The following is a 15,246-nucleotide window of genomic DNA, read 5'->3' on the forward strand; positions in this document are numbered from 1 at the left end:
AGCAAGGGAGTGACCACTCATGACTCCCTCCAATAAAAGTTACCTTGAAGACACAGCAGAAACGTCTAACTTTGTCTTCTTTACCACGACATCATTGATGCTTTACCCCTTATTCTGCTCCCAAATCTAGCCATCACTCTTGCTCACAGGCTTGTAGCTTTACCTCCCTCATTTTGTTCCAACCTCTAGTCATCAATCTGCCTAACCTTTGCTTTGTTCTTCATTCCTCTGCTCACTACCCGGTTATCAGACTCATCCACCCTACTGTGGTGTCTACTCACCACCATCCTGCCGTGTTCTAATCTTGTGCCCTTATACTAAGGCCCTGGCCACACTTCAACCAATCACTTTTGCTAATTATTGGGGTTTCACCTGTTAGTGCTGCTACACAATCAACTGGCTGTACCCATGCCCCTGGACAGGCATTACGCAGGGGTGGCCAAGCCTACTGACAGACAGGTCTTATGCGTGGATACAATTAGCTCCTTAGTAAAAGGTTTTGGGCCTCACTCCCACCGGAGCCCTTGCAACAGTTTGAAGAATTACAAGCACACAGACAAAATAGTTTCCAGTCAAGACTTTACCAGTAAATTTTCCGTATCTTTAAGAGTAGGCTTGGTAAGGGAAGGGACTTGGAGCAAGAACATTTTTAAAACATTTAACACTTTTGTCATTTTCATCCGTATGAACTGTCCTCAATCCAGACGCGGAGGCAGTTTCCATTGGATACTGAGTCCATGGGTTCCCTGATGGCTGTTGAAGGCATGATAACACAAGGAGAAGAAGGGTTCCTTCAACCTAGACACCCTCATCTCCTGGCCAAATAGGCTGCTTCCTTTCTTGCCAGGAACATCACAGTTACCACATACACGAAATTACAGGTGAATTGCTCCAGGGAGGTCATCAATCAAAACAAACACACAGCATTGGTCAGTTATGACTACAGTGGAGCAGTGAACCTTTTACCCTGCTCAGAGCACTGCAGTCTGAGCCCAGCTCTGACTGCACATGGCCTCTAGTAAACTCCCATCCTCCCTGTGATATACTTCCAGCTGCACCCGGTTCTGGCTACAGAAACTCTTTGGAACATTCTGCCCCACCCTCTCACAGAACTGCTATTTGAGCCAAACTGACTGTATGGGGTCTTCCAGTTAATACCCTCCCACCCTCTTCCAATCTCTGCTTACTTAAGATCTATCTGCACAAAATGTCAGGAGACACCCCATCTTCACACATTCTGGCTCAGGCCTGCTCCATTTCTATGCCTATGTCTGGAATGATCCCTCGCCTCCAGTTGTACAGAGCGGTTGAATTAGGCTCTTCCTACAAAGTGGAGGTTTAACGCTTGGTCCTATGCTCTCACCACACTTACCCTCTTCTATGTGCCCATCTGCAGAGAAGCTTCTCAGCATTCATTGCCACATTCCATCCATGTCCTAGCTGGTATCAGATCTTCTAGACCATTCCCTCTTAACCACTCATCTGGCAGCAGGCTAGTCCAGTTCATTTCTGTGAGGTTCTAGAACATTCTACCCTCTCTTCTGGCTGCAGCTAGGAAAGTTCACTTCTGAGAGCTTCTAGAACCTCCTACCCTCATCTGGCTGCAGGCTAGGCCCTGGTGACATCTGATCTTTGAGATGCTTCTACCCTCTCAGCTGGCTGCAGTCTAGGACAGTTCACTTCTGTGATCTTTTACAATAGTCTACCCTCTCAACCGGCTGCAGCTTAGGTTCAGCTGACTTATGTGATCTTTTAGAACATCCTGGCCTATCATCTGGATGCAGGTTAGGTCTTGCTCACTTCTGTGAAATTTCACAGCAGTCTACCCCCTCCTCTCGCCACTGGCTAGTCCAGTTCACTTCTATGATCTTCTAGAACATTCTACTCTCTCATATAGCCACAGACTGGTCCAGTTCACTTATGAGAGCTTCTAGAACACTGTACCCTTTCATATGGCCACAGGCTAGGTCCAGTACTCTACTGTGAGCTTTTAGAACATTCTTACTCTCTCCTGGCTGGAGGCTAGGCCTGTTCGCTTTTTGAATGTTTAGATGATTCTACTATATTTTGGCTGCAGTTTAGGTTAGTTCACTTTTGTGAGCTTCTAGGACATTCTAACCTGCATATGGTTGCAGACTTGGTCCAATACATTACTGTGATGTTTTACACCATTCTATCCCTAATGGCTGGAGTCTAGGCAAGTTGACATCTGAGATCTTTTAGATCATTCTACCCTTTCGCCCAGCAGCAGGCTAGGGCCGGTGACTTCTGAGATCTTTAAAACCATTCTACCCTCTCACCTGGCAGCAGGCTAGGCCATCTGCCTTCTGAGATCCTTTAGACCATTTTACAGTTTCACCCAGCAGTAGGCTAGACCAGTTGACTTCTGAGAATCTTTAGACCATTCTACCCTCTCACCCGGCAACAGGCTAGGCCAGTTGATTTCTGAGATCTAAAAACCATTCTACCCTCTCACCTGGCGGCAGGCTAGGCATCCGACTTCTGAGATGCTTTAGAACATTCTACCCTTTCACCCAGCAGCAGGCTAGGACAGTTGACTTCGGAGGTCTAAAACCATTCTAGCCTCTCATCTGGCCGCAGGCTAGGCCCGGTGACTTCTGTGGGATTAGGAACACTCCGCTCTCACATTTGGCTACTGGCTATGCCCAGCTCCAGATAAAGAAGCACTATTGAAATATTTCCTTCTACATGTCAACAGACTTGATGATGAACATATCTTCATTTCACTGCAGGATTTTTGGGACAAGTTTTTCACCGCAATTCAAACTGCGCGTTAAGAAACATGGCCCTTGAAACTACGGTTTTTCTCCGTCTCACACGAGTCTGGGGCACGCTTCTGCAATATTCTTACCCACCCACATATCATGCTTTTAAGAAATCTCTGCTCACACACTTTTTTAACTGAGGGTAGACAGGTTTCTGATACATTTCCTGATATATCAACCGTTCAGGAAAGGGCTAGAAAATTCCTTCCAACCCTTGTCAATTGGGGTAGGTGGAGGAGTGAGTGTCAGTATATTCTTTGGAGCTCTCTAGCTAGAGGCTAGATAAGGGATACTAGGACATTCAATCTCGCCAGGGTATTTGCTTGCAAGTCTGGACTTTAGAGGAGTCTAGTAAAGAGGTTAGGTACTATTCCATGTAACTTTCATTACTGTCTTAGGCAGGGGTAGTGATGGCCTATGAGTATTCCATCCACTGTGCTGCAGGGGCATTGGGCACAAATGTATCCTTGTATACGTTTAGGCCTAAAAGACCCTTGCCATTATACTACAGACGTTTCCTGCCAATGAAGAATGTTTAACCAACTCTTGAACTCAATCGTGGCAGGTGGAGTATGCCATCAACGGCAGAAGGCAGAGTTCACTTCGAACAAACTTGAGTTTCATTGACAAACATCACCCAAGGATGGACTATGAAACTGCAACATCTGCCCATCATAAGCTTACCACCACCCACCAAAATGAGACAAGTCGTAAACAAACAAACGTAGGACAGCTGCCATACGCAAGTCATGATGCATGATTAAGTATATAAGAAGACTTGATGCTCCAGGCATAGGACCACTGCCTCAAGCAGGTCATGATGAATGATTAAGTAGACATGTCTGGATGCTCCAGGAACCGGACCACGACCAAGTGACGGCCGTGATGTATGATTAAGTGCAGATGATGGCTGGATGCTCCAGGCACTGCACCACTGCCACGCACACAGTCCATGTTGTATGATTAAGTAGAACAAGGCTGGATGCTCCAGGTTTTGGACCGCTGCCACGCATAGGTCACGATGAGCATATAGTACAAGCAATGGCCTGATGTGTCTTCATCTGTTCCATATTAGAAGGAGAGAGGAACATGGAGCAAATCCGACGAAGGGATACATTGTTAGGATGCAGGACAGTCAGGTACGGGTCCTTTAAAGTGCATTTCATATTATCCAGCATCAAATGTTTGTCAATCACAGAACAGGCCCAGTCATGTGACATTCACCTCCAGCACATGGTCATCCTTGCTGGGGATAACTAGCACTTGCATGCCTGCACTGGAGTTGCTGACCTGCCCGGGCGAGAAGGACTGCAGCCGGGGCATGGGAAGGCCCTTTTGCTCCCCACTCGTAGCAGAGTGTACGCTGCTTCGGCTTTTGATGCTGCTGGTATCAGCCTGATCGTCCAAGTTCTTGTCCAGAGAGAGGTTATCATTTTCGATCCAGCTGTCTGTAAAGCAAAATATTTTTAGTAAAAAATATGTCATTGAAGAAAGGTCGCACACAAGAAACAATTCTCAATAAATGCGTCTGTTAATAAACATACCCCCTTCTTGGTGTTCTCTTTGAGGTATGCTAAAAATTGGTATACTACAAGACACGCCAAAGAGGATTTTCAAGGTTGCGAGAAATATTTGCGTCTTTCACAATTACATGCAAGACAAGTAAGAAAATAATAAAGTACTGATAAGTGTGCTTCACCAGAAATAAAATCTATAAAAGTTGCACTTGGTTCTGTTTTTTAAATTACACGTTTCATCAACTTTTTTTGAAAATTTGAAAGCTCATGTAGCATCACTGCACATTATTGAGCTTTATTGTGCAGCCCATCCCCCTCTGTCTGGCTGTTTCACTCAGCCAATCAGAGTGGGTCTACCTTCGCTCATCCCCCAAACGGAATTGAAGACTATTTTTTTACGCAAGAACACAAATGGCATATGATCAGATGAGCCCAGTCAGCAAGGGCTACATGTGATTATGAAGGATACCACAGTTGGAGAACTGCACATATTTATCTGCAGTTTTCTACTGCACTAACCAGATCCACTAAGGTAGCAGAGAGCTTTACATAAACAGGGACTAGTAATACAAAGATTCAAAATATGAATAATAATATATAGTATAAGGTATTGTGGCCTCATCAATAAAAAGGGGGGTGGAAGATTTTGACAGTCAAGTACCTAAGTGCAAACTAGAAATCTCTGGCAGTTGCATGCAGTGCTGTAGATTCACACGCTCTGCATACGCCTGCTATTTAGTGTTGTACTCAGACTGCTGCAACTAAGTATTTTGTGTCAGGAGGTATCAGTGACTCTTCCTCTAGTTGTAAACATGCACGGGCACCGACTCAATTGTTAGAATATGTTCCGCACAGCGGATGGAAGTATGGAGTAGTGAGGAAGATAGTATAGGGACTATGCGTGCCATGTAAATATTTGTATTAGCCGAAGATATAAGTAGCAAACACTGACTTCCAGGGAGGCAGGTGGGCGAATGTGAATCTACAGTACTACATGCAAGAAACAGATGCTTACAGGACAAATAACGCAATCCGTTTGAAGCGTGTGGCTGTTGATACACATGCTGTGCATCTACGGTAAAGCCACACTCCCCAAGTGGTGGTTAGCCAGTGAATGGCGCAGGGGTCCGAAAGAAAGTTCTGACGATAATTTATCTGACTCTAGCTTGTTGCATTCCAACACTATCTAGGCAAAAATGTTTAGTGAAGGTGTTTAGGTAACAACTCGGCAGATATACAATTGACCTCTGTGGTATGCTTACAAGTAAATTTACTTTTGATAATGTCAATAAAAAAAGTTTATAAGAATTATAAAAAAGTGTAAATTAACTAACTACGGTTTCACTATCACAGTTTCTGCTGTCTAGTTAAGGATGGCATCTTACATCAAAAAACATTAACCATCCACAAACCAGCAACCTCTTATCCTTGTTGCCTCATGCTGGTCTTTGACTCTGCATAGCGCTCCATTGCCTCTTGGATAGGTGCACGCAACAGAAATGCCACACACACACACTTTCAAGATTAGACATGGGGTGGAAGTTGTTTAGGCCTTCTGGGCACCTAGTTACATTTTTGATTTAGTTGTGGCGAGTGAAAACTATGTTTGTTGTCAAAGAATAGGGAGATTTCTTGCACGTCTTCTCTGTTAGAAGTACTATGAGCAGCTGGTGGATTACATCATTTTTTGAGAAAGCTAAAGAGCCTTCTAGTACGAGTCTGGGCTAAGCTGATTTCTGAGCTGAGGAAGTTTGCTTGGGCCTTGTTTGTATGTATGTTGCGTACAGTTTCTAGGTTTTTCTTGGTGGACTGATAATGCTTTTGCCACTCAACTGATCTAAGAGTTTGATGTTCTCTGAAGAGCTCTTTAGAGAATAACTGTGTAGACTTAAAACTTTTAAAAGTCTATTCACAAGTAATTATAACTCGTGCCCGGCTATGCATAGTGTCATCAATGATGCCATTGCAGTGATGCTATCAGTGAGCACAGAACATTTCAAGAGTGATGTAATTTGTGTAGTAATTAGCAGTGCATGGTTAGCACACGAGTTTAGTTACTTTAGGGTTCGAGTTATAGTTGCTTGAGATAACTGTAATTGGTACATTTCAGTTGTTTTGTTAGTTAAGCCTGCGGTCAGGCCCTGCTCCTACCCCCGTTGCACAGCGCCTTCAGCCACGCGTGGGGTTGGGCACAGGGCCTGGCTACTCCGCTCATTACACACTCACTGCTGTATATTGTATTTGGGAAGAGGGCCCTTTTGGGGGGCCCTGGGGACCCCATCTCTCCCAGCCCTTTGTTTGTTCTTTTATTTGGGGGAATTGTGCAGCCCCTTCTCAGAGCTTTTCACAGGTGCCGGGAACCCCATCCCCGAGGCCCAAAGGTTTTTTTATTTGGGGAGCGAGGGGGCGGTGTATTTTTAATATGGAAAAGGGGGTGGGGCCCACCATCCCCAAGCCATCCAATGGCCTTGGAGAACCTTCCTCCGGGGCCCAATGGTAGCAGTGTCCCGGGACCCCACCTCCCTGGGGATTCTGCTATTCCCTGCCCTAAAGATTGAGTGCAGGGAAGACTTCAACACCCTCTCTGCGCAGGGAAGTCCCTGCCTGGGTCCAAGGGGTCCTGAAATGGCAGGCTGTATCGTAGTAAAAAAAAAAAAAAAAAAAAACTTTTTGGCCTGTGGGATTGGTACCTTCCCACCAGGCCCAGGAAGCAAGGTGCTCTCAATCTGTTTTTGTTTTTTAAGTTCTTATTGTAGAGCATGGGATGGCACACGTTATAGTTCGCTTAGTAAAATATAACTGGTAATTTTCAATGGTTAACTAACTGCACTTTAACCTTTTTCTTTTTGTGAAAACATATTTTTATTAAATACATAATGGGTAAACGTGTTATATGATCCAATACTGCAATAAAAAATGTGGCATGGTGACTAACTACGAGGCCAAAGGCAGAGTGATTTTTAAATGTCACCAAACCTGAGATATTGAATAGGACCATATAACACACCTTACCATCATGTGATTTTTAGATGACCTGTTTTTGGACGTAGTTGTCCTGAGAAAGCTGTTTGCCTCTAAGTGCAGGTAACACTGGGCACTGATTGGAATTAGAATGCTTGGATTATGTTTACCTTTCAATAGTTTATTAGTGTACATCGATGAGAACCAGTAGACCTATGCGATTCTGCGACTGGAGCTGCAGATTAGTCATAATTTACCAAATAATTTGCAGATTTCACAAAAAGTGTTTCTAGTTTAAACAGATAAAAATAATACTGCCAGATGTGTAATTAATTTGTGTTGTATTGCTGCATAATTTGCCCTCCGCCCCCATGCTGCGTAATCCCAATAGTCCTAAACTCTGGTTTGGGAGCTGTCAGGATGGTGAAATTCATACTTCACAGGGAATTGTGAAATAGTTTCCATATTTTGCCCACTACGTATGGGTTTTATATGACTGCTGCTTGTGCAAACATGTACTATATACATATATGCATCGATAAATATATTCCCCAAAAAGATGAGGCCCCCACCTACTGACGGACCTAGACGCTGGTGAAAACACCAAGGGTAAGCTACGTAGAGAGTAAGGCTCTGGCAAATTTTGTGAAAATTCAACAAACAGTGCCAAAGAGTTCCACAAATGGAAATCTTCTTGTCCCCTTGATGGGTTGGCACAAAACCTGACATGACATACTGACAGAAAACTATTGTAAACTTTGAGTACCTTGCGATGAATATGCACAAACTATTAGCACAATTAGCAAAAGTGCCCTTTTTACCCTCCCTACAGCCTTTTTTAACTGGAGCTTCCCTTGATGGGTCTGCACAATCTGCAGAGAACAAGAGTAAGCACAACATGCCAAGTGTGGTCAAACAGAGCTAGAAAAGTCTTACCCCTTTCAAGCTCACCTAGTCATCATTTGTAACAGTAGCATCTCAAAAACTATTAGACAGAATTACCAAACCCTTGAAATGAATTCTGCAGACTTAGGTTCCAGAGCCACACCAAGTTTGGTTTAAATCCATTCAGTGGGTTTTGTAGTAAAGGGGACCACAACCTTTTTGAACTTATCCCCCATCACTTTTCCTTCTTCTCCTCGATGCACCCAAGGCCTTGCAGACCAGTCTTCGTGCAGTTCCATATTTATACGCGAGCTGGCATGCAAGGCCTCATGTGCATACAGTAAGTCAGTAGCAAACATTTGTTTGCATCACTCAATGAACGTGCTGGCAGGGCCACACCTGGAAGCCCACCTCCTGTGGTAAAGCTTCAATGGATAATTAGTGAGGTACTGCAAATGGAGAAAGAGGAATGATTGTAATTTCAGCTGGCCTTCCCAGCTAATATATCTCGGAATATTCGGGGTCAGTTTTCTGTGCTTTGATGTCACAGGAAGCCTTCAGAGTTAGCACTGCTTCAATGCTGAATGTTGCCTTGGCGTCACGCCTGCACAGAGGAGCACAGCCAGCTAGCGCACACCTGGCCCTGATATGCCAGCTTTTCACATCCTTCAGACGTGGACACATCTACAAGACTTCTCTTCTTAGACAGCACTCTGACACAGAGAAATCACCTGGACTGAAGTCAACTGACAAACAAATATGTTTTTAACCTACTCTTAAAAACTGCCAGACTGCCCTTGGCAGGAGATGGACCACATTCCACCACTGTCCCCTGCAACATGTGTCATCCCTCCATCTACATTATTCAACTGTATCTTTATGGCATTTCCGATCCCATGTCCAGGGATTGCCTACCATGGTCTACAGGGTTCAAGGCTCTTTACTGGTGAGCAAAACCAGCCGATTTGAGTGCATCTACCCTTTGATTGCATCAAAAATGCTTGCCAAGGGTCTGGAACCCTCAACGTCGACACAGAGGGATAACCAGCAGCTGGATACCATTTGTGCACATTTACAATTTTGGCCCAGTGCACCCAAAAAGAACAGAGAGAGAGAGAGAGAGAGTGTGCGTGTGTGTGTGTGTGAGAGAGAGAGAGAGAGACTGTGTGTGTGTGTGTGTGTGAGAGAGTGTGTGAGTGAGAGAGAGAGAGAGTGAGAGACAGAGAGTGAGAGAGTGAGAGAGAATGTGGGTGTGTGTGAGAGTGTGTGTGTGTGTGAGAGAGTGTGTGAGAGAGAGAGTGTGTATATATGCACGTAAGGTGAAGAGACCTGTGGGACACCCAAACAAATCTCCTGACTAGTGGCACAGGAGCTGTTCTCTACTACTTTGAGCTTGAACCAGCAGGTCCAAGGTGGTAAGAAAGGCAATCAGCCTACAGCTAGTGCAGTTTAAGCAAGATTTCTTTAATAAAGGAGTCACCAAAGGCTGCCTCGGACGGTCAGGGGTCAGCCCCTACAATAATGAGTATTTACATTTGCAGGTATCACTGGAGCCAATTTGGGATTATACCTTATCAAACTCGACAGGCAGGGATCCCCAGAGCATTGAGTGACATTCATGCCTCCCAATATTCCTTCCATCTCTGTGGTTGAATTCTGCACAATAGCAAAAACAGTAGCGGACAAGATGAAGCTGGCCGATGGATCACTAGTAAACATATTCAGGTACAATTCTTTCCCACCTTAAGAGCTTTTCTGACTTACGCTGGCCATTTTGCCGATAAAGATAGCTTGAATGGGCTGTGCAGACAATGGCGCCCACCCAAGTCAGAACGATCTGCTGTCGCTTCACCCAAGATATCAAACAGCGATGTGGTGTACGTTTCCACTTCCTTTACTCTAGTATTGAGACAGGAGGACTTATCCGTTTCAATCAAGCCTCTATATGCTTTCTGCAGACTACATACAGCTACCTCAGCTATATTTAATCCTTATTTTTTCCACTAAGTGGTGTAGTAGGGCCTTTGGAAACCTTAATTCTGCCATAACCGACTGCTGTGTCGGCTTGGAGTTCTCTCATCTCATTACACTTACCTCAAGGGGCTATCGGGTTACATACATTTTGTCAAGCAGCACTCTACAGATTCACTCCTTCCAAAACAGACTGGAGTTGGTGGTTTAACTGGCAACAACTGACAGAAGAAAGAGCCCAGGCAAGGGGTGCCGAAGGCTCGCTTAAAGGACCCTACAGACTGCAGCATCTCTGGCTGCACGTACACTTATAATTTAAAGTGCTCTGGTATCCCACTCGCGGACAAGACTAGTGAATGCTTATGACTATCTATGAAGATCCATCAACGCAGCCCACAGACACCGTGCACAGCTTTGGCTGTCTCGGCAATCACATAAGACTTCCAGCAGTGAAGCACTCTAGAATATTGTGCATCAGGACCAAGCTAACTTCTAATCTCAGCAGTGTGGGCTGTTAAAGCCAACTGAATATTAACCAGATGCTTCATGAGCATTAGAGCGGGTGCACTCAGGTCGTTCCCTGGCCTCATACCATTCATATTATACAAGTGGTCTACGCACTGTTTGCAAAACATGGTGTACATGCATCAGGCCACCCATGGTAGGGGCTCAGACTGACACTGCTGAGCACATCAACACCTACAAGCAACTTTTAGTTTAACATACAAGTGCCACTTCTATGTAATAAAATGGTGTCTTCTTTCCTCGAGTACTAACGCTGTCCTCTAGCTGTATTCTTATACCTCTATCCCTAGCTGTATGCTCATGCCTCTATCCCTAGCTGTATGCTCGTACCTCTATTCCTAGCTGGATGCTCGTACCTCTATCCCTAGCTGGATGCTCGTACCTCTATCCCTAGCTGGATGCTCGTACCTCTATCCCTAGCTGGATGCTCGTACCTCTATCCCTAGCTGGATGCTCGTACCTCCATCCCTAGCTGTATGCTCGTACCTCCATCCCTAGCTGTATGCTCGTACCTCCATTCCTAGCTGTATGCTCGTACCTCCATTCCTAGCTGTATGCTCGTACCTCCATTCCTAGCTGTATGCTCGTACCTCCATTCCTAGCTGTATGCTCGTACCTCCATTCCTAGCTGTATGCTCGTACCTCCATTCCTAGCTGTATGCTCGTACCTCTATTCCTAGCTGTATGCTTGTACCTCTATTACTAGCTGTATGCCTGTACCTCTAGTCCTAGCTGTATGGTTTTACCCCTATTCCTAGCTGTATGCTTTTACCTCTATTCCTAGCTGTATGCTTGTACCTCAATTCCTAGCTGTATGCTTGTACCTCAATTCCTAGCTGTATGCTTGTACCTCGATTCCTAGCTGTATTGCTTGTACCTCGATTCCTAGCTGTATGCTCTATATGCGCTCTACAAATATCTAATAATAATATAAGTGTACCTCTATTCCTAGCCGTATGCTCGTACCTCTATTCCTAGCCGCATGCTCGTACCTCTATTCCTAGCCGCATGCTCGTACCTCTATTCCTAGCTGCATGCTCGTACCTCTACTCCCAGCTGCATGCTCGTACCTCTACTCCCAGCTGCATGCTCGTACCTCTACTCCCAGCTGCATGCTCGTACCTCTACTCCCAGCTGCATGCTCGTACCTCTACTCCCAGCTGCATGCTCGTACCTCTACTCCCAGCTGCATGCTCGTACCTCTACTCCGCCTAGCTGCATGCTTATACCTCTACGCCCAGCTGCATGCTTATACCTCTAAGCCTAGCTGCATGCTTATACCTCTACGCATAGCTGTATGCTTATAGCTCTACGCATAGCTGTATGCTTATAGCTCTATTCCTAGCTGTATGCTTGTACCTCCATTCCTAGCTTTATGCTTGTACCTCCATTCCTATCTGTACGCTTGTACCTCCATTCCTAGCTTTATGCTTGCACCTCCATTCCTATCTGTACGCTTATACCTCTATTCCTAGCTGAATGGTCGTACCTCTATTCTTATCTATATGCTTATACCTCTATTCCTAGCTGTATGCGTGTACCTCTATTCTTATCTGTATGCTTATACCTCTATTCCTATCTGTATGCTTATACCTCTATTCCTATCTGTATGCTTATACCTCTATTCCTAGCTGAATGGTCGTACCTCTATTACTATCTATATGCTTATACCTCTATTCCTAGCTGTATGCCTGTACCTCTATTCCTATCTATATGCTTATACCTCTATTCCTAGCTGTATGCCTGTACCTCTATTCCTATCTGTATGCTTATACCTCTATTCCTATCTGTATGCTTATACCTCTATTCCTAGCTGCATGCTCATACCTCTATTCCTAGCTGCACGCTCATACCTTTATTCCTAGCTGCACGCTCATACCTTTATTCCTAGCTGCATGCTCGTACCTTTATTCCTAGCTGCATGCTCGTACCTTTATTCCTAGCTGCATGCTCGTACCTTTATTCCTAGCTGCATGCTCGTACCTCTATTCCTAGCTGCATGCTCGTACCTCTATTCCTAGCTGCATGCTCGTACCTCTATTCCTAGCTGTATGCTCGTACCTCTATTCATATCTATATGCTCGAACCTCTATTCCTAGCTGTATGCTCGAACCTCTATTCCTAGCTGTATGCTTGTACCTCTATTCCTAGCTACATGCTTGTACCTCTATTCCTAGCTACATGCTTGTACCTCTATTCCTAGCTACATGCTTGTACCTCTATTCCTAGCTACATGCTTGTACCTCTATTCCTAGCTACATGCTTGTACCTCTATTCCTAGCTACATGCTTGTACCTCTATTCCTAGCTACATGCTTGTACCTCTAGGCTGCTTTTACCCTGGTGCCATTAGAACTGTCTGTACTTTTGTACCTTTCCCGAATCCTACCACAGTGCTTCACTACCTACAAGGTCATACTTCTTGCATGCTTCCTAGTACCTTTACCCCTGCCTAAATCATAGCTCCGCTACACCAATCTATTCCATACCCTCATACCTGTATCGCACCAATGCCCTACAATGAGTATGCTAACCTATAGCACAGTATCTCAACCCTGCAGAAACATACTAACCATCTTAGTACACATTCTAATGTCTTTCCATTCCCCTCGCCATTACTTGACCATTTTGTTCCTCATCAGTTTTCTAATTTCTTCTTAATGCCCTCCCCCCATTCCCTGTTTTTTTTCCCTGATTTTTTTTTTTTTTTAAAGGAAAAAAGTTTTCTTCGTTTTGCAAATTCAACCAAATGGAGTTTGACCATCCTAGGGTCTCCAGGATGATGTTTTCCATGTTGTTTCTTTTCTTCTCAACTAGGCAGAGCAGTCCTGAGCATCTAGCTGGCATTTAGAAGAGGTCTCGATTGGCAGCGCATGATGCCATCAGCACAGGCACACATGAGCCTTACCTGCATCGAGCTGCATGGAGTGCGCCGAATGATGCGGGAGGTATTTGAAGAGTCGAACATCAGGGAACGGGAGGTAGCCAGCGAACAGAGGCATTACTTCCATATGCACCTTGTGCGTAGCTCGGGCAGCAACTGGCATGGAGATAACTCCAGAACTCTTCCCACACACTGCCCAGTTACTGCTGTTGTCAACAACTGTAGAGAGAAGATAAAACTGTGAGGAATACCAGGTAACAGCAGAAGGAAAAGTTACTCACCTGGAGTCCTAGTTCGCCTCCAGGAGAAGTTCCTTTAAAGTCTTAGGCACTGAATTGTCCCAACGCAAAAGGTATCCCATATATCTTAAAAAATAACTATCACTATCTATTTATCTATATACCTATAGCTCTATCTCCACCCATCCATATATTTAGGAAAACGTTATTCTTTGTATAGAAACCAAACTTAAAATACACACACATTTGAAATTCTTCAGTTATAGCTTAAATGTATAATTTACGCATCACCTTTATATACTTATAATGATGTGAAGGTGTTGCGTAAATTATGAATTAAAGGTAGAACTTGTGCACCTCCATTCACAGTGTATTCAACTCTGTAGCCAACTGCAACTCCCCACTCTACTAGGCATTGTCTTGTCACAACAGATGTTATCTGCTATGTCATAACTGTTCTTGTAAATACTATTCTTTTACAAGGTATAATAGATAATATATGAGGGTATAAGCAGTGAATACATATATTTTATCAGCCTACTAGAAGGCTGTATCGACCACTTCTCCTTAGACAATCATGAAGCATTCTGTAGCTCGAAAGAAGGCTGTCAGTCTTGTTGAATGCACTGATGCCTCGAGTGTGTTGCGTGAGACATTTGCAGCTCAGTGCTCTTTGTTGTGGTTGTACGCACACTGGCTTCAGAACGAGGGCTTCTCTTTCCATCACGCGCATCACCTCACAGCCAGGAGATATATGCGCTGAACTGCTGCCTTTAACGAAGAAGGCTGCACTGAAATGCAATGGCATTAGCTACATGCAAACACGTCAGTGCCATTTACAGCAGCATGAATTCATGTCTGGCTCCGAGTGGTTACACCTTTTATGTAAGTAGTGTTTAAGCAGCACGTTGACACCTCCACTGCCGCAGCAAGGACTATTTGTAGTCTAATTAAACATATTACAGCTTTGGAAGGAGCTTTGTTACTGCTGAATGAGGAACACCGACAGTAACGTTCAGCTTTGAGACTCCTCTAACAGCTGCTGGACAAGGGTATCTCTGAATATGAGGTCCACTGGCAGAGGTCAGAGAAAGCAAATCCCTTTTTGGATGTATGCCCCGCTGGGATCTCTGTCAGGAGCTGATGTAAGATTAATCCAAGGAACTCTTGTACCGCAGAAGCGGCTGTCTTACGACTCGTCTCGCAATATGTAGGTCTTGGAAGATCTTCCATTGGCACTCACTTTTTGGGTGGCACCAAATACATATGGTGCTTTTTAATGGGCCTTAAGGTGAAGTTGAAATCCAACTTGACGTAGACATCCTCAACAGTGTATCCCTCAACACTGTAGTTCTTAATGGCTGGTATTCTGGTGTTTGTGGATGGCATTGATGGCATTCCCTTAGTCGGTTTTAATAGCAAACATGGGGTGCTGAATGCATTGATGCCAAATGTCTCATCATGAATGTCTTTCAATGA

At 44.5% G+C, this 15,246-nt stretch overlaps 1 protein-coding gene across 3 annotated transcripts in view; it reads right to left on the reverse strand.

Moving 5' to 3' along the window:
- Positions 1-562: 562 nt before the first annotated feature.
- The window catches only part of TRAPPC10 (trafficking protein particle complex subunit 10), a 407,991-nt gene continuing 393,307 nt past the window's right edge, over positions 563-15,246 (reverse strand). For all 3 annotated transcript variants that reach the window (XM_069202936.1, XM_069202937.1, XM_069202939.1), the window contains 2 exons: positions 13,553-13,747; positions 563-4,234 (listed from right to left, as the gene is read on the reverse strand). In XM_069202936.1, coding sequence (XP_069059037.1) covers positions 3,996-4,234; positions 13,553-13,747 — 434 coding nt within the window. In that variant the 3' untranslated portion in view covers positions 563-3,995. The remainder of the gene's footprint in view (positions 4,235-13,552; positions 13,748-15,246) is intronic.

The sequence above is a fragment of the Pleurodeles waltl genome, chromosome 8 (assembly GCF_031143425.1).
Source record: "Pleurodeles waltl isolate 20211129_DDA chromosome 8, aPleWal1.hap1.20221129, whole genome shotgun sequence".
In the NCBI taxonomy this organism is placed as follows: domain Eukaryota; kingdom Metazoa; phylum Chordata; class Amphibia; order Caudata; family Salamandridae; genus Pleurodeles; species Pleurodeles waltl.